This window comes from Ixodes scapularis, unplaced genomic scaffold, assembly GCF_016920785.2.
Source record: "Ixodes scapularis isolate PalLabHiFi unplaced genomic scaffold, ASM1692078v2 PGA_scaffold2__306_contigs__length_199485367, whole genome shotgun sequence".
Lineage (NCBI taxonomy): Eukaryota > Metazoa > Arthropoda > Arachnida > Ixodida > Ixodidae > Ixodes > Ixodes scapularis.
Window position 1 is genome coordinate 156,933,993 of NW_024609857.1, and position 20,155 is coordinate 156,954,147.

Here is a 20,155-nt window from a genome sequence, read left to right on the forward strand (position 1 = left end):
TGCTGGTTGGTGCCGATGGTCCGTATCCTGATGCCGTAGGCCTGATGCTGTCCGGCGACGTCCCGTAGACCCCACTCCAGCCGCTTTGCCAGAATCTTGGCTAGGATTTTATAGTCGCTTGTTAGCAGACTGATGGGCCGGAAATGGTCGACCTTCGGGGTACCCTTTGAGTTTTTCTTCTGGATGAGCACCGTTACCGCCTGTCGCATGGATGGTGGCAGCAGTCCTCGCTTCAGTACGTCGGCGTACACGTCTCGTAGGATAGGACACAGCTGGGCTGAGAACGTCTTGTAGGACTGGCTGCCGAGCCCGTCCACTCCTGGCGATTTGCGGGAAGCTAATTCCTTGATGGCTTCCTCGACCTCTGATGCCGTTATTTTACGGTTCATTTGTTTTCGGACCTTTGGGGATATCTTGGGCAGCGCCACTCCACTCGTTTGGAGAACGCCGTCGTCCTCCACTCTCGTGAACAGGTCGGTGTAGGCCTGCAAAAACTCGTCTTCGATTTCTTCTTGCCGGGTAACCTCGACGTCGCCTACTTGGAGCTTCCCGATCTTGTTGCGTGAAGCGCGCTGGCGTTCCTTCGTCTTGAATATTTTGCTCGGCTCTTCATCTCTCTCGAGGAACAGCGTTCTGCTTCGGACCATGGCACCGCGGTACTCCTTCTCGAGAAGCTCCAGAATATTGCCTTTGCAATCGCGGATATCTTCACTAAAGAGTCCCGGGGAACGATTTTCCTCTGCGATGAGGATTTCCAGGGTCTTCATCAAGCGGCGCTTTTCCGCCCTTTTGCGCGCCGCTTTTTCCTGGCTGTGCCGGAACGCTTTGAGCTTGACGTCCTCTTTCAGCTCCTCCCAGGTTACCGCGTTCATGGGCACACCTCCCGTTTTGCCCTCGAGAAGCTCCTTTATCTGCGTGCGCAGTTGTTCGTCTTCGATGAGGCTTTCGTTTAGCTTCCAGCTACTCCACCAAGAGGACTTCCGGGTTCGCGGCACGGGTCTGCCCAGCGTTACCGTGACCAGAGCGTGGTCCGAGAACGCCTAGGGTAGGACTTCTAGCACAGGCGTCATTGCTGAAAATTCTCCCGAGAGGTAAATACGATCCAGTCGAGCATGGCAATTTCCTTGCCAATGCGTGTACGTTGGGTCGGCTGTTTTCTCGTTGTCCTTAGCATCCACCAGGTCGAAGTCGCGCAGCAGTTTTCGCAGTTCCAGCCGGCTGACGTCCACTCTCAGCCGCTTTGAGCAATCCCTCTTGGCCAGCACACAATTAAAATCACCAGCGAGGATCGTTCGACAAGGTGTGTCGAGATACTGGCGAAGATTTTTGAAAAAGTCCCGTCGCTCAGTCGCGTCATTAGGTGCATACGCAGATACAAGCCTGTGAAGCTGTCCGCAGTGCAGCATTTCTACAGCGCACACCCGTCCGTTTCTGTCTCCCTCCCAATCGGGCAGATTGCGATGTTTTTCTTCTTGCGAATCATTATCGCCGTTCGTCCGCTCTGTCGAAATGCCCTCGACAGGAAGATGACGAAGTGACGATCAAGAAAGCGCGTCAACTCCTCCACTTGACCGTCTGTGGCAATCTTGGTCTCTTGCAAGAAAGCGACATCAACCCGCTCGCGCAGAATGGTGTCCAGCACCCATTGCTTTCTTCTTCTCGCCAGAAGACTTACACAATTGAGGGTTGCAAACTTGAGGGGTCGCATATTGTGGAAAAGGGGGTGCTGGTGAGGTCATGCGACGAGGACACTTTCGAGAGATGAGTAGTGAGCAGAGAGAAAAACAAAAAGAAGTGACCTACGGAGGGGCCGGCCGACGTCGCTCTTCCGTCGGGATGCGCGGCTTCGGGTTAAAGCGCTCCTTCCGTGTAGTGTTCTTGTGCCACTTGAACTCAGAGCGTGCTGATGCTTCCCCTGGCCGCATGGTGCACGTTTCACTGGCGTCGCTAAGGTCGGAGTTGTCGTCGCTCAAACTGACCTGGTTCGTGTCTTTCGATTCCAGAGCTTGGATGGCCTCTACGTCTTTTGATATAGACATTTGGACGTCGCTCGATATGACAGGGCTGCTGCTCGACGCTTGCGCATGGTCGAATTTCATGGCGTCCCCCTCGGGCTGCAACTCTGGAGGGTGCACTTCTTTCAGTACATCGACCGGGGCCTCTTTCGCACCGACTGTGGCGAAAACCTCAGTTTCGACGTCCCTTGCGGCCTCCTCTGCCTCTTCCTCGTCCATGTTGAGGACACCATCTCCATCCGCCACCATTTCCTGCGTCACTGTAGCGTAGGTACGGACGCAGTTGTCTCGTTCATGTCCAAAGCGATGGCATTCGTCGCATCGCGGTACACGACACTCTCGTCGAATGTGTCCCGTACCTTTGCATCGTAGACATAATGGATCACGTCCCGGAATCACGACCAGAACGTTGCCACCAGCAATCATCAACTGGTGCGGAATGCGTTCTAAAGTGACGCCCTCCTTTAGGCTTAGCCGCACCAGTCTGGTTGTCGACTGGACGCCGATGAATCCTTCCGCCTTCCATTTTTCACGCGTCAGGTCCTGAACCTTCCCAAAGGGCTCTAGGGCCCTCCTGACGGTTTCGTCTGACGCGTGGAAGGGGAGCCAATGCAGTTTCATGCGGACGTCTGCGTTCTCCGCGTCCACGACGATGCAACGCTTGCCCTTTACCTCCAGTTCCTTGGCGGTTACCAGGTGCAGCTTGGCTTCCTCCGTCTTGAAGGTCACCATCCAGAGATGATTCATTTGGTAGGCGCCCAGCGCCTCGATGTGCCCAATCACACCAAGACGTTCCATCTCGGCCCTGAAATCGCCTATCTTGTATGGACGAGCACTCACGTCACCGTGCAGCAGCACAGAGTTGCGCACAATGGCTCCTGATGGCAGAGGAGGCAGAACAATGCGATAATCCGAGTTAGCCGAAGAAACAGATGAACCGCGGCCGGCGAGGGCCGTTATCGACGCTCCTGAGGAGCTCATGATTCTCCAACCGTAGTGCTCGGAAGCCGGAAGTAGAATGACTGAGCTAATCCGCAGCTTAGAGTAGGCGTGTTTACAATCCGTTTTATACAAGACCCAATAGGCGACTACTGCGGGTACTTTTTCCCCCCGGTTATTCTGCCGGCTGCCGGCAGAATAGACACTTCCTTGTTTTTACGTTGGGTTGATCTGGAGGACCAGCGTTGAAACCGACCGATGGCTGACGGCCATGGACGCGAGTAGCTAAACAGTGTAGGGACATAGTCCGGGTGTGCCTTGTCTAACGCCGGCTTTCCTACAATCGAAGAGATGTGCTCATCGCCGCACTTCACAAAGCTCTATCGCTTGCAAAAATTACAAGTCAACTTACCTGTAATAAAATGGGCGCTGCATAGTCTGGACAGCTGACTCGGCTTCCAGTTCTTCGAGGGGTCGGACTTGTCAACTCTCCTGACGGCACGAATCCCGGCTGCCCGCTTAACGGGATGAAGAAAGACGCTTCCCGCACACGGGAAGCGAAAAAAGCTAGTTCCACAACCCGGGCGATAATAGTTCCGACAGCCGAAGGCTACACAGTTCACCGGCATGATTGCGGTGCACGTCGTAATCTAGAACGGGCGTCGTCAATACGATGACTCGTGTTCACCTTGTTCGCAACATCAAAACTTGAGTCTCGATGGTCTCCAAGGCGCGCAAAGGCGAGAAAAGCAAGATGGCGGTGTAGTGTGCTGTAAATAATCTAGATGGCGTTTTCACCTGCATTTGAGATTGTGCAGCGTGCCGCGTGCTTGACAGCGGCACGCGCTGATTGATGTAGATATTCGAAATACAAGCAGTCTTGATCGAAACTCCGAGCTGGCGTGTCGTGTCTTCCTTTACCGGTGTGCCCGCTTGGTCCCCGGCCACTGACCATCTCGCGTCCCACGCGCCACGGCAATGTAAGCCTTTCCAGCATCTCTACAGGCCTTTCGGGGCGCTGTCTTTATCCTAGCTTCCCCTGTCTCTTACCACCCACCCGTAATGGCCCCACGCGACCATTACATTTTGGCGACGAGGTCTTTTCTTTCATTTTTCCATTTTCGCCTCTCGTGAACTTTTGATCAGACTCCGTGCCGGAGATGAGTGGTGGCAACACCGGCATGTATGGTTTTCTTTTTGTGTGTTAGTTAATATTGTAGCGTTCAGAATGTTAGGTCCTCTTGGAATATTTGCATCCACCACATCTTTTCCGTGCGAAACGTAGTACATAAAATAATGTCGACGTATCGCGACACTCGTTCCATTTCGTCCGTCAACGTTCCATTTCAAAAATCATTAGTGGTTACGCGTAACGCGTTCGAATGGTTCTTTTCCTTTTACGCATGTAGTGCGCACAGCACGGAAGTGTCCATCTCTTTTTCGTAACTCAGGAAATTGTTCCCGTTCTCATTTGGGGTGAAATTTTTAATATTTTTGTCGATCTTTGAAACATTATCTCGCAACGGTAAGAGGATGGCAACGGCTTCCTTACCGACGCTACCAGCATTTCTTCCCACGCCAGGTGCCCCTGCGCAGCCTTGACTAAGTTGGAAAACGTCGTTTTTCAATTATCTTGTTGCCATAGAGGCAGATGAAAGCTCTCCGAAGCGCAAGCGCGCACTACTGTGGGCGTTGCTTGGCTTGGAAGGCCAACGAATAGTTTCGACATTTCCTTCAACAGTCCCCGCCAGCAGCGCGGCCGTTTCTGAATTTGATGAGCTCGTAGCGGCACTTGATGAGCATTTTGCTGCCAAAGCTAACGTTATCGTCGAACGCAGGCAATTTCTCACCCGCGTCCAATAGGCCTCCTGCGTTGCCCAGGGGGTGCTGCGAAAAGGGACTTGTTAGGACTTGTTTTGGGTAGTACCAATTTTAGCGTCTCAAACTGTCACGCATGCAGAAGCGTGCCTGCTCTGGTGCGGAGCGCGAGATCGCGATGAAAATACAAAGAAACAACAAAAATTCGAACGCCGTCAAAGCTAAGACGCTAAGAGCGTGAGCCAAGAGATGCCGTTTCACGCGTTCCAAAGTAGACATGAAAATGAAAACAAAATAAAAGCGTCGCGACACAGGTGGTCTGACGTCACCACCCAGAGATAAGAGACGCGTGCCCTATCGGTGGTGTCATGAATTTGGCACTTTCGATTGTCTTGCAACGTTGAGTCAGGCCCATTTCTGGCGTCCAAAGGTGTTTTTTTTTTTTTTTTTGTTCTTCAGTACCACAAAGAATTAAAAAAAGATCAACCAACGTTCCATAAGTAGTGCGAGGCTCAATCAGGTGAACTTGTACTACCCAAAATGAGGGCGCTACAGTTTGTTCAAAGCTTCAGCGCAGGAGGCCTATCCCCGGGAGAGAGTGTCCTCGACTACCTGGTTCTTTTTGTGATTTCGGAGAGTCCCTTGAAAACCGCATCACGGAAGTCTTTTTGGCCGGTTTAAATTCATCGGAGGTACAAGATCGGGTAATCCGAGAGTCTGCGGAAGCTGGACTACCCAGCCTCGAACGTATTGTGCTTCTAGCACAGCAGTTCGAACAGGCGTGTCGAGATTGCGATCGGTACCGCCAATTTCCCTCCAGTTTATCGCGTTCTGGAACGCCGCACGCCGTTCAGGTCGTACAAGAGGTTTTTATTCAGCGTGAACAAGATGGCCGACGATCGAATTCAAATTTGAACATCCAAGATCAAAATGGAGAGCGGCGGCATGCCATTTCCTGCTCCCCCGCAAATGTTTCCTTCTCGCCGCAACACCAGTCGCGCGAGTCGCGCGCACACACCCGCACTTTCGTGAGCCGAGTACTGCGTGATGCTCCGCCGGGCGCGCGCGCTCTTGGGCACGGGGCAGAGTTATGTCATTTCTGCGGTCGCCGACCCCATCCACGCAAGGAATGTCCTGCTTCAGGAATGTCTTGTTTTTCTTGTGGCAAACTAGGTCATTTTTCAAATGTTTGCCGGAGTTCCCCCCCATCGTCTGCTGCCACCGATCGTCGTCAGCTGGCCTTTCCGCCGAGACGTGGTCGGGCCGCCGGTCGCCGGTACCAGCGGCTTGGAGTTGGCCGTAACCAGACAACCAGCCATGGAAGCGTGGCATTTTCTGACGAAGAGGAGCAGGAGCCGAAAATTTGCACCGTCGGGTCACCGGAAGTCCTTCCAAAAGGACGCGCCGACAGTCGCCCGCGGAATTTCACCGTTGATGTTCAGGTGAATGGATCTACATTACCATTACTCATTGATACTGGCTCCGAAGTTTCAATACTTTCCGAGAGCATGTTTAACAAGATTAACTCCCAGCAGCAAATCCGGCTAAGGAAACCACCGCGCACTCTTGTGCACTACCTCCGAGGGTCCATTCCAGTCGTGGGATGTTTCCAGACCAAAGTCGGCTTCAAAGAGCGATCCGCCGAGATACTTTTCTACGTTGGTCGCAATGGCCGATCCCTGCTTGAGACAGACGCCGTGCATAAACTTCGTCTCATTTTGTCGGGTGCTCCACTCAAATGTTTCCCATGTCAATTCTGCGGACTCTTGCGCAGCCATCCCAGGCCATGTAAGGTCGGCCGAACTTCCGCAGTCCCCAGGTGCGGCGGAGCCCAGTCCTCCGCCGAGTACTTCAAGTGCTTCCTGCAAGCACCCTCTATCATCGTCCACTGTTCACGGCTCTCAGCCATCCACGTCGTCTGAGTACTACTCAAGTAGAGGCGTCTTCGGAGACCAGACTTCAAGGGATCCGTCGACGTCGGGACCATCTTTGCAACCTTCATCGGTGAGCGATGCATCGAAGTTACCTTCTGGTTTTGAAGAATTTGAGGATCTTTTTTCTCCTGAGTTAGGGTTAGTTAAAAATCAAACTCACACAGTCACTGTCCGGCACCATGTCCCGCCGGTATAGGCTAAACTTCGCCGCTTACCGATCACGTTGCGTGATGCCGTCAGTGCGGAAATCCAGAAGCTCGAGCGCCAAGGCGTTATCGAGCGCGTAAACGCGTCGGAATGGGTGTCCCCCATTGTAGTAGTTAAGAAGAGAGACGGTGGAATCCGTATGTGTGTCGATCTGCGGGCGCCAAACCAGGCTGTCGTTATTGATTCTTTTCCACTTCCGCACATTGATGAGCTTCTGAACTCGCTCAGTGGAGCTTCCCATTTTTCCAAGTTAGACCTTGCGTCTGCTTATCACCAGGTCCGTCTCGACCCCAAGAGTCGTGACTTAACGGCATTCATTACCCATGAAGGGCTTTTTCGTTTCAAACGAGTTTGTTTCGGTCTGGCGTCTGCACCAGCGGCCTTCCAACAGGTCATGTCCAAGATATTAAAACATTGTCTGGGAGTCCAGTTTTATCTGGACGATGTCATTGTCTATGGTTCGTCCCAGAATGAACATGATAATAACCTCAGACAAGTCCTCCAATGTATTAGAGAGGCCGGCATGAAACTCAATAGAAAAGCCGTTTTCAATGTTTCTGAACTGTCATTTCTTGGTCATCGTCTGTCTGCGGAGGGTCTAGCACCCGTTCCGTCGAAGATAGACGCGGTCCTTAATTTTCCAGTTCCATCGGAACCTTCGCAGTTGAAGGCCTTCCTAGGTCTAGTAGAATATTACAGTAAGTTTGTCCCTCACTGTGCTACTCTCGTAGAACCCCTCCGAAGGCTTCTGCGCAAGGGAGCATCTTTTGTCTGGTCGTCCGACGTAGAGGCAAGTTTCCAAAGTGTCAAGTCCTGCCTTCAGCAGGCACCCATTCACGCTATGTTCGACCCCACTCTTCCAGTTGTCGTCTCCACAGACGCGTCCAATTACGGACTAGGTGCTGTTCTCCAGCAGCAGCATGGGAAGCAACTGAAGACTGTTGCTTTCGCTTCCCGCTCTCTCTCCGAAGCAGAGCGAAAGTACTCCGCAGGAGAAAAGGAAACTCTCCCAATCCTATGGGCTTGCGAGAAGTGGCATGTATATCTCTGGGGTCGACACTTCGATATTCACAACGATCATCAAGCTCTCGTCACATTAATGTCCACTCAAGGGACAGGTGTCCGTCCACAGCGCATCAGTCGCTGGACGGCTAGACTTTTCAACTACAATTTCACCATGAAGTATCGCAAAGGAAGCGACAATGTAGTTGCCGACGCTCTGTCTCGCCTTCCGGTCTCAGATACCGAAGAAGGCATGACTTTTGAAGAGGAAGTGGTTTCAATCGTCTGTGCATGCCTCACAGAAAAAGAATTCAAGGAAGAAACTGCAAAAGATCCTGTATTGCCAATTGTCATGACATATCTTTTTAACACATGGCCTTCAGAGGACAAGTTACCTTCAGAGTTCAAACCATATTTCGTTGTAAGAGACCAGCTATCAGTCACAGATGCATTGTTGTTCCAGGGAGAGAAGATAGTGGTCCCGTCCACACTCCGTGATCAGGTCATTGATGTAGCACATGAAACGCACCAAGGTATTTCGCGCACCACCAGCATCATCAAGGAACTTTACTGGTGGCCGTATCTAAATCAGCATGTCAGGACCAAAGTTCAAAACTGTACAGTATGTCAGTCCACAGATAAGCCTGCAAAGGCATCCCCCGCACCTCTTCAACCAGTTGAATTTGCCACTCGTCCATGGGTAAAACTTGGTATGGACATTGTTGGACCGTTCGAACGAGCTCCTGCTCAGGAAAGATTTTTTATCACGTTGGTAGATTACCACAGCAAGTGGCCTGAAGTGGCACCAGCCCACAACGTCACGACTGCCACAGTCATAAAGTTTTTGAAGTCTGTCTTTGCCCGCGAGGGTTTGCCGCAAGAGATCACGACAGACAATGGTCCACAATTTATTTCAAAGGAGTTCAGCGATTTCTTAAAGACGCATGGCATCAAGCATGCAAAGTCATCCCTCTACCATCCCCAAGCTAATGGGCAGGTAGAGCGATTCAATCGAGTTCTTAAGTCTGTCATTCAGTTGGCACTCGTCCAACATCGTCCACTTTCTGAAGCCATTACGGAATATCTCGGTGTTTACCGAAGTACTCGCCATGCAGCGACAGGAGAAACACCAGCATTTCTTCTACATGGTCGCACTCACCGAACGCGACTGCACCTCCAAGGGCGAGGGACCCCAGAGTCCACCGTCCCTTCACATGTCATTCAGGAAGAACTTCCTGACAGAGTCAAAGAGTATCAAACAAAGATGAAAAAGTATTCAGATGCCAGGCGAGCAGTTAAGCACCCTGCTTTTGCTCCTGGTCAATCAGTAAAGGTTTTCAAACCCAACATTAGAGGAAAAATGCGAAACAAGTATGCTCCACCGCAACGCATACAGGAACAAGTAGGACCAGCCACACATAGATTAGATGACGGAAACACATTGAACGCAGCCAAAATGACACGTACCACATTGAAACCACACCAACGTCAGCCGTTGTGGCTTATGGACGATGACGTATTCCTCACTTCAACTAATGCGGCTTCAGCTGTAAGCCTGGGCCACGTGCCACCTGAGGGTCCGGCTCCTGCAACTTTGCGTGCTGCGGCCCTCAGCGTCACTCCTGTCCGTGCGGCCCCTGCTGCCATTCCTGTTTTTGCGGCCCCAGTTGCCGTTCCGGTTCTTGCGGCCCCTGCTGCCGGTCCTGTCCCGACGGACCCTGTTGCCGCCCATGCTTCTACGGCACCCGGTCCTGGCCATGTAGCTGTGGTGCCTGGCGCTGCCCTTGTACCGGAAGTAGCCGGTGCCCTTCACGTTCCTGTTCCCGCGGCACCCTGTGCCGTGCAAGGTGCGGAATGGCACCAGTCCCCGGTGCCATTCCTGATTCCGGTTTCCAAGCGGCCTTCCGCGCCGCCGTACCAGGCAATCAAGCCAGCAGCCAGCCACCAGTCCCGCCGGCTGCCCCGGCTGCAGTCTTCAAAGAGGCCCCCAGGGTCGCTGTCCAGGAGGGTTCTGAACCTTCCGTTTCTTCAAGTGGTGCCATATTGAGCACCGCATCAAGTTCATCTCAACTGGGCCTCGGGTATTGGAGCGAGCTGCCATCATCTAGCTCCGCAACGGTCTCGGCGAAGTCCCTGAACTCCGTGGGACCAGAGGTCGCCACACTTTCCGAGCCTCCAGTGGACCATACTTTAACAGAGGGCTCTGGAGATACTCTTGACGTGACACTAGAATCGTCACCAACAGCAAGTGATCGTGATGGATCGGAGCCATCCACCCCTACGACTCCGCAGGCATCTCCATCGGACAGTCATCACCCAAGGCGACAGAGACGTCTGCCGGCACGATTGAGAGACTATGTGTTAGATTTTTGCTCACCCAGTCCCACTACGAGTTGAACATTTGATATTTAGTGTTACTCCCGTATGCAGAATTTTGTTTTATAAGTCTAGTGTTTTTTTTGTACACGCTTCAGTCTAACTTAATGTTTCTCGACAAAGAGCAGTGTCCCAGATAACGACTGCACCATTAACAGTATTTCCTTTCGTTATTAGATTAGCTTCTGTTTATTTTTTTCGCTTATCGTGATTGGTAGGATTTTTGTGTGTGCGTGAACTCTGTATTTTCTTTAAGGAGTAAGCTGTTTTCTTCTCTTCCCTAATAAATTATCCAACATTTATTTTTCTTTTAAGGGAGGAGAAGATGTAGTGTGCTGTAAATAATCTAGATGGCGTTTTCAGCTCCATTTGAGATGGTGCCGCGTGCCACGTGCTTGACAGCGGCACGCGCTGATTGATGTAGATATTGTAAATACAAGCAGTCTTGATCGAAACTCCGAGGTGGCGTGTCGTGTCTTCCTTTACCGGTGTGCCCGCTTGGTCCCCGGCCACCGACCATCTCGCGTCCCACGCGCCACGGCAATGTAAGCCTTTTCAGCATCTTTACAGGCCTTTCGGGGCGCTGTCTTTATCCTAGCTTTCCCTGTCTCTTACCACCCACCCGTAATGGCCCCACGCGACCATTACAGGCGGATTGTTTAGAACTAGATATTCTCGAACCCAGGCGCATCAAATACTCCGCGCATGCGCACCGCGTATTTCTACAAAAGGTCCATTAAAAAACCGCGCGCTGAAAGCGCGAATGCGGTTGGGCTGATAGATGCGTAGAAGAATGACGCAGTTGTCTCTGTCCCCTCGTCAGCGTGTCTTCGGTGGACTGGCCGGCGCTACACAACAAGACGACTAAGTCACTATTCTACGTATTATTTTCCTAACGCGGTTTCTGAATCAAGCGAAGAAAGGCAAACTTCTACGATAAATTTCGTGAACCTCGTTGCCTCTTCGCGAATTGTCGAAATTGTGTTTGCCTTTAATAATGACTCATTTTAAAACTGCAATTGCACCATGGCCAATAGACCGATCTCACGAGGAGTTGCGCGACGCCACCGCTGCCGCGGTGAACTCTGGTACCTGTAGTTCTCCCCAGTTTTCCGGCCGCGTCGGTGCGCATTGTACGCCCGGCGTTTGGGAATTTTCGGATTAGCACGAGACTTTTAGCCAGGTGTTGACTCATGGTTTTCAATCGGTGGCTTCACATGTTGTATGCCACGGAGCTATAATAACAGCACCAGGCAAAAAGGCCTCGGATATTATGTCTTCCCGAAAGAAGCCATGGCAAAGAAAGGTCGACAGAGCCGGACAGAGCGGCAGGAAAAATAGCGTTTTACGATTTGTTTCGCGATTTGCTTCATAATTTATATCCAATTATAGCAAGTCAGCTAAAATATGTAAGATTACAGGGCACGAGACATACAGCGTGCCGAAGTGTTCCGTAAGCTGGAATCTCTCGCACCATTTGCTCCGTAGCGGCCTATTCGTTAGTCTATCTCAAATAGGACCTCCGCACTGCTTTGCGCAGGCCGTTTTTAATACACTTCTTACTCGGTGTATTTTGGTGGTTATAACTGGTATTGCGACGACATGTTTCAAGCACAACTGTGCTTCAAAAGATCAGGACAATCACTAAAAAAGAGCAGCGATTCCCGATATGCACCACTTGATATAAAACAACTTTTTTTCGGAAGCAGCCTTCAGTTTTTTTTTTTTTTTTTCCATACCTACGCGAAAAAATTACATAATGCAATTTAGAAGAGCAACACTTACTTACCGCCAAAAATGTAACAAACGAACCTCATCCATTGTGTGGTGGTCTATTGGGCTGGTGTTACTGATCCATTCTGCATTAGCACCAGTCGAGACCGCAGAAGAAAGCTTCCCCGTCGGGCGACAGTTAGCGTTCGGATCTTGCGCAAACAAAATAAAACTGAATAGAAACTGTGTACGAAAAATCATCTCCACCCCAAGCTTTCAGGTATCTGGCATGGTTGCTTTTTTTTGATAGATGCCAATTATTACGGCGCGTCAGGCATGGCCTTTCTGTGCAGGCTTCTCCCGCTGTTCATCTGTACTCTGTCGCACAGGCTGTCAACCAGAATGAAACAACTTCTAGAAAACTATCGCTGACCAAGAAAGTCTATTTAGCTCCTCTTACTTAATGGCTGATTAAACGTTACGCACAAGACTGAGCACCACCAAGCTCAGTTTTTCATCACATTTGATGCTGTTCCGTGGTGCTACACCGAGCCGATTGTCCCTCGAATTGTCTTGTTATTTGCTATTCACTAGATGTTCACTTGTTTGTAAGGTAATTGAGACGTCCGAGAAGTCGGAATGGTCGAGTTGTGGCGCCGTTGTTTTTTTTGTTTTGTTTTTTCCGCGGCCGCAGCGGGATTACCCCGTGAACGGCAGTGGGCTTACGCGTTCACGAAGACGAAGAAGCAGACGACGACGAAGCAGACGACAAAGCGATTCTAAAGCGATAAGAGGACTGAAACAGCTTTTCTGCACTTGCTGAGGAAAGTAAGGCATCACAAACAATACAATCTTATGAAGTAAAACATGAAGAGAATCAAGGTGATACCGGGGCGTGCCAAATGATAATCTATGATGATGTACGTACGCGCAGCCGTATGTAGCCGGGAAGCCGGGAAGGGATGACTACAAGTAGCATGGCGGCGGCACCACTTCCGGAATCCGCGCGCCTGCGCAGTTCGCTTGGTGACATCAGTCTATTAAGCCGTTAATAAACAAGTTAACTGAGAGATTTTTGTCAATTATTAAATATATATTGCAACGGTTATTAACCCATTTATTGTCCACCGAACCCTACAGATATAACGAAAGATGGCATCATCATATCTGCCATATCCTTTTTTTGTAAAATATGTAAAGTTCTGTAAAGAATAAAACAAAAACACCCTGTAGGTCTTCGTGAACCAGATACGCCCCCTGTGGAACCATGGGTCTTTCCCTTCGAATACCCAGCTCAGGCGAGACTTACCTGGTTTTCGGAAAGCAGCTGTCTGTTAAATGTATTGTTATGAGCGTGTAGGTTTCAGATGATTTACCCTCAAGAGGATAATGCGCTGCATATTGCAACCATGTATGCGCTGCACATTGTAACCATTATTTCAATACCGTGCTGTAAACTATTACAACTTTTTCCTTGCCTGGTCAACGTGTGCTCATGTTTTCTGCTCAAAATGATGTGAAAAAGTTGCTTGTTGTCTTTGAATCTTATAAAGCATTACTTGTTCAGCCCACGTTGTCTCAGTTTTTGGACTGAAGTTCAATGTTAAAACACGTGATAAATATTGTCACGGCTTATAAGCCGTTTCTTACAAGTGAACGTCGGGTGGTCCTCGAATGGTCGTAGCAGCCATGAAGAAATAAATCAAAGATTCTCACCCCTTTGCGACCGTCACTTGGGTGGTTCGTCGCATAAATAAACACAAGAATTAGTGACAAGTGAAGCGAGCTGATAAAGGTCAAGAAAAAGAAGACGGGCAGAGAAGTTAGCCTGGGGTATTAAAAATATACTAAAACAATCTCGGACTTTAGTATGCGCCGTTTCGTTCCGTTTTGTTCCAAAACTCGAAAGCGGTTCTTTTTTTTTCCTATCTTATTTTATATAAAATAAGATAGGAAAAAAAAAGAACTGCTTTCGAGTTTTAGATATCCTTTTCAAATATCTAATGTTCGGCCTTTGCGACCAAGGAAATGGGCATTGCATTTAAAATGCTCACTATCCGACAAACCGAAAGTCGCAGCTAATTCTACGTTGAAACAACTTGCAATCCGCTTCTTTAAAGTCGCAAATGTTTTATGTAAAGGAAGGGTAATGTAGCTTGTACCCTTCAATACATTGAAGCATCATGTTGCTAACGATCGTTCCGCAGCGTAGTTGATGCCGCGGTACGACCGCTGGCAGGTCGTAGCCGTATAAAAAATCCTATGTGCACTCCACCAGAGCGGCACCAAAGATTCATATTTTCGCACGTGCAGCCGCGCATGCGCACACCTTCTGGATAACGCGTCGGTGTTGACACCTGTCGCGATCAATATAACGCGCTTCAGGCAAGCCCCTCCGGTACCAGCACTACCCAAGTATTCTAGTACACTGTAATAGACCGATCTCACCAAGCGTTCGACGCATGCGCGAGGCAGCCATAACTTTAGTTCAAAGGAGGCAATCGGCAGTTCACGAGACTGTTCGTGTCCCGCACGCGCAGAGCTCCAGCGAGGTTGTCGCACGCGCAGAAAGACTAAAGTTCCCTCGATGCTTTGCGGCAGCGGTGGCGTAGTCAAACTGGCTGGTGAGATCGGTCTATTGTGCACTGAAACAGGTTTCCCAACAGCGATTCCGCGGCACCGATCGCTGCCGCGGGCAGCCCGGCGGCACAAATGGCGAGCTTTCTTTTCACATGAGCGTTTTCTGCCTTTGCGATGGCCAATGTTGCTTGCAGAAAGCAGATGCCTACAGTTGGTTACAGCGTCATCGAACTACAATTTTAATGCTTTAGTTTTCAGTTTTACGTTGAAAAAACAGCGCGACTAAGACGAAAACACAAAGAGACGAAGAGAACACAAGACAAAGCGCTGTGTCTTGTGTTCTCTTCGTCTCTTTGTGTCCTCGTCTTAGTCGCGCTGTTTTTTCAACATGAACTCTCACCAACTCGCCCAGTTATCTATCCTTATCAATTTCAGTTTTACCTTTAATTTCACCTTAATAGAACAAAACACGTTTAAAGTACTAAATAAACCTTGGTCTTATTTGTTTATGTTTTTTTTTTTTCGAACTTCGTTGTCGCGGTGGATGAAACCTCGGACCATCCTCGGCAGCGTCGCTGGCATCGCCTTCCTCGGATGTAAAGATTCCAACTGATATGGCCGTCCCGAACCTCCCGTAGTAGTTCAGTTGTTTCAAACCGGCCTTGTCGGTCAATCCCACAGCCTCAGTCACCTCTTTCCAGAGTTTCTCTTTGATCCCATTGTTCCTAAATTCTTGAGCTGGCGTCCCTAACAATCTGGCGCTTCGACACTTCACTGGTAAGCAGTTCATTGAACTGGGCGCGATACATTTTGTGTATTGAGGGACACGTCAATGTCCCTTAATGCTTCTTCTGCTTTTGTTTTTGTCACTAGCGCTCGCACAAGCCACTTCTGAATAGCATCTCTTGCCCTCGCTAAAGTTGGTACTCAGACGATGAAAGTAAAAAAGGAGTCGCGTACTTTTTGACAAAAAAAAAATTGCCAGGAAGGGTAAAGAAATCCCCCTCCTCCATAATCTTCTGACCATTTCCGACGCGACTGCTGAAGCAAAGAAGCTCGACCCGCCGGAAAAAAAGAAACCGCAAACCAGTCGCTTGCGTACTTTCTCTGCTTCTCGTCTGCTCCAAGAATGTGAAAACGACACCATCCTATGCGCCAGCTTTCCCGCAATGTTTCTTCTCCAGTCACGTGATTTCTCGCCACTCACAGCGCGTCCTCTACTCGACTCCTTACCTCCACCTGCGCAAGTATGACGAGACCGCCCTTGAGGTGCTTCTCAGAAAGATGTACAAGCCTGCCCTCGATCTCCCGATGAACACGTCCAACCAGCGCCTCATGGGCCTGGGGATGGTAAACACTTTCCCGGAGCTCCAGGAGACCCACTTGACCAATCAATATACAAGACTTTCAAAGACGCCGTCGGGACGCCACCTATTAGCTCGACTACACATCCATCACCTAACACTGACAGAAGAGCGCGTACGCATCCCCGAAGTCTGGAGATACGCCGTGCACGTGCGCCCTCTTCCAGCCAACATGACACGTGACGACCGCAGTGGCAGCCGCCTTGCGCGGGCGGAGGCACTGGCCCGTTACTATGGGTCCAAACCCGGAATCTTCTATGTGGACGCCTCCGGCCCTCACCACTGGGGGGTGGTACACGGCTGCAATCGTCCACCAAAACGTCCTGGTGAACGGCCTAACGTTCAGAGCTCAAGACGTAACACACGCGGAGGAGATCGCCATCGCTCTAGCCTCTGCAGACCAGGACTCGCGAGTCATCATCACTGACTCGAGAGGGGCCTTCAGAAATATTGAACAGGGATACATTCCTCTCTTTGCGTATCGCATCCTTAAAGATAGCGACTAGCTCGGGGCCCCCGCGTCTCGAACGATCGTCTGGGCTCCTGCTCACATGGGCCTCGAAGGCAACGAAACGGCAGACGCCGCCGCCCGCGCGCTCACTCTCCGGGCAACACCTTCAGACCCTTCCCAAACGGATCCCGAACTCAATCCGGCCCTCAATTTTCGAGAAATTACTCAGTTATACCAATTCGGCCACGCAATTTATTATAAGCCCTGTAAAAGCCTTACAAAGGCGGAGGAACGCACGCTCCCCCGTCTTTACACCAAAACCCTGCTGTGCCCGGCAGTTTTAAAACACTTTGATCCTGCTTATACAGGAAAATGCCCGCACTATGCGGAGAAGTCTTCGGACATCTTCCACATGGTGTGGGCATGCCAGTCAACCCCGAACCTCGTCCCAAAACCCAACCCCACCCGGGAGGACTGGGAGGCACCCCTGCTTGACTGCTCCGACCTGGCGAGCCAGGAGGCCCTGGTAGACCGAGCCCGAGCCACGGCGGTCGCCAATGGGCTCCTGTATTGAGGAGTCCACCTAGTGTTTGTGAGAGGTGGCCCCCTCCAGGCCCCCTCAAACTACCTCCCTCGTGATATACCTTTAATGAATTTTTTCAGACAGACAGAGAGCGGCGAAAATTTTTGGGAAATTTTTCGCAACTCTGCTGCGGTGGAAAGGGGGAGATCGGTGGCCGAGTGGTTTAGCGCACACCAGCTCGGGAGCACGTGGAGCGAAAGCTCGCGCTGCAATACCCCAGGATCCTGGGTTCAATCGCCATCCCTGCGCGGTTCAATCCCCACCCCTGCCCGTTTCGATCTCGATAAGCATCGTACCGGCTTGCGATCGTGTATCGCTACTGCGTGGTGCACGTTGAAGACCCCAGGCTAGCGGTTGTACTGCACTGGCTAAATTGTCCGTCTACAGCTGAGACACCAAACGCCCACTGAGGCAGACTAACTTCCGGCTGTATAAACATACACACAATTTTTTTCTTCGGCGAAAAATTTCCAACCTGGTGGAACCGTGCCGCTCAGCCGCTGCGGCTGGCCAGAGCGCCGACGGCAGAAATCGCGTCGCTTTAAGGCCAGAATCGCTGCATGTGCAACCCGCTGAAGTATGCGATAGAGTATTGGCGACGTGTACGATCGAAAGCGTCGCTGTGGTCGGCCTTCCACGAAAGACCGAATGCTGGCTATGACGTCAGCAAAGGATTTATCATTCACGCAAATAAGAGGGATGTACGAACTTCAATCTTGACGGTGTTGGCAGTGTCAATTTAAGAGCTCAAATTGTTCAAGTTTCACCATGTCGATTACAAACACCATCAAACTTGCTCGCGAGGTAATGACGTCACGAGAGGTAACCATACGAGGGCGCGGCAGTTTGATACTTTAGACCCATGTTACGGGTAAAAAAAACAGGACGCGGGATGGCCAAAAAAACATGCTTTTCGTGCAAGGCTCGTCAAATTATGAGGCGCTGGAGAAATGCAGCATTCTGCGTTAAGTCCTTATTTCGAACTCTTTTTGTTCGCCTTCCGTCGATTGAAAAGCATGCGGGAAGGGCCTTAGAACGCACCTGGTATCACTGCGCCGCAGCGTTCTTCCGCATCAAAAAGTTCGTCTGCTTTCCTCGCCGTCACCATGGCAACGAACGCCGAATGAATAGAAGCACGCACGGTACCGCCGTGTGAAGCCAGCAACAGCTGACGCCATTTTACGAACGCCGTCTGCTAGCCAAAGCCGAACGCGGTGTGTCAGATCAACCGCCTCCGCCGGTGCGCCGCTAGCAAAGACGACGAAGCTGAGACACGCCGACGGCGATCGAGCAAGCAACAACACCGCGGGACGACTGCAGCGGCGGCATTTATTCGGATGAAAGGCCGCCTTCGCCGGTGCGGTGCTAGCAAAGACGACGAAGCTGAGGCACGCCGACGGCGAATGGGCGAGCAACAGCACCGCGGGACGACTGCAACCGCGGCATTTATTCGGATCAAAGGCGCGAAATAAGCAAGAACAATTTTTATTTGTATCATAACACCCGGTATCCAAGTTGGGGACCACACACCTTTGCTGGGGCTTTTCTGTGAACTTTTTACAGAGACACGGGGTGCCGCATTCAAAACACAGCTCCGTTTGCAAAATATGGGGGCCCTGAAAAGGACCGTTTAGACCGCTACCAGAACCTATAACTGACGTAACGAGCACTTGACGAGCGGTTGGCGCATAAGTCGTCTTTATGCATGCAGGCAGGTGACGGGCTCAACGCAGCGGATCACTCGAAGTCACCGGGGCCGTCAGAATCCTCGCCCTGTCTGCGTCGGGGCTCTAGATTTTGGCGGCCGCAGCGACGAACGACTGGAATCTATTAGTGTTTCCGCGCGCCGTGTCTCTCCTCCAAAACATGAACTTTGCAAGGTGACCAGTGAAATGGTGGCTCTCGCGCCGTCCAGATGGAAGAGAGTTTTTGAGGTGGGCCCAGGTGCAATCCACCGTATTGGTGTGCGCACCAGTGTTCGCGTCGACAAAGTGCAGCTTGTGGTTGACGGTGAGGTGCGTGAAGCGAGCGTCATCTGCAAGCTTGCGATAGCCAGCCCAACAATCAGTGATTATTCTTGTTCCAGGGCGGACCCACTCGGCTATTAGCCCTTGCACGGTTTTAGCGTCACGGGTCTCCACGGGAACAAGAAAGCAGCACCCGCTGCAACGCGCCACACCGCCGAAAACCCACTGGCCAGGCCTTAAATACCCGCGATGGTACTTGTGCCGACCGAACATACTCTCGTCTAGTTCTACAGTCACGCCTTCGCCACCAATCATGTCTGAATGCTTAAAGACGGCATTTACCACAATCTCCCGACAAAGGCTCGCCCAATCAATTATTGTTGCGATATCAGCCTCCCGCTGAATGACGGCGCACGGTAGGTTCTGGCATCCGGAGGATGATTTTCACGAGTTGGAGAAGCGTCAGGTGGCGATCCTTCGAAAAGGGAACCGCTCCGTACCGAGACTTCGCCCCGGCGCTGAACTTTGACCGGCTTCCTCCTGGGCACCTCACGAGTCATCCACACACCGCACCCCGCACCCCCCCCCCCCCCCCCCCCCCGGGTAGCCATCCGCAGACCTAGCGCGGACTTGCAGCTTGTCATCGCAGCTTCACACTCTGGACACGCACGAAAACCCAGGAGCCAGGAGCAGGCCAACGCGCTAAAGCAAATTAATTGCTTCAAGAGGGTCTTTCATGGCGCCATGAAGACGGCACAAGTTGAACGCCATGGCACTGCGATGCTCGCCTCTGGAAGAATAAAGCGCCGAGGGGGAACTGCACGCTTCTTTGCATTTATTATTTTTATTTCATCCGCCATTTTATACCTCGTGACACAATTCTAACAAACTCATTGGTTGAACGGTCGGACCACACCATCGCGTGACAAAACAAACGCCAAACCAGAGTCCTGCCAAACGTATGTCCACAGACGGCATCGTCACAGAGAAGGGAGCAGTCGAACCCAACAACAAAATAAAATAACAAAGTGAATAAAAAGGAAAAAAAATAAGAAAGGAGCCGTTGGAGTTTCGGACGGCGTCTTTGATGAGAGGAGCTGCTCTGGCCAGGGCGGCCAGAGCAGCCGTGCTGCTCTGGCTGCTCGGAATATTCCTTCATTTTTTATTTTTTTTTTTTACTCTGCAGGGTGCCACAACCCTTATTTG

At 51.0% G+C, this 20,155-nt stretch overlaps 1 protein-coding gene and 1 pseudogene across 1 annotated transcript; one reads left to right on the forward strand and one right to left on the reverse strand.

Moving 5' to 3' along the window:
- Positions 1-1,799: 1,799 nt before the first annotated feature.
- On the reverse strand, positions 1,800-3,023 carry LOC121836633. Its single transcript, XM_042291597.1, has one exon. It carries the CDS (start codon positions 2,994-2,996, stop codon positions 1,800-1,802), a length of 1,197 nt encoding a protein of 398 aa, XP_042147531.1. The 5' UTR covers positions 2,997-3,023.
- Positions 3,024-9,371: 6,348 nt separating this feature from the next.
- On the forward strand, positions 9,372-16,973 carry LOC121836634 (annotated as a pseudogene).
- The last annotated feature ends 3,182 nt before the right edge of the window (positions 16,974-20,155 follow it).

Coding starts and splice junctions, on each gene's coding strand:
- LOC121836633 (XM_042291597.1), bottom strand. CDS start 2,996: ATGAGCTCCTCAGGAGCGTCGATAACGGCCCTCGCCGGCCGCGGTTCA.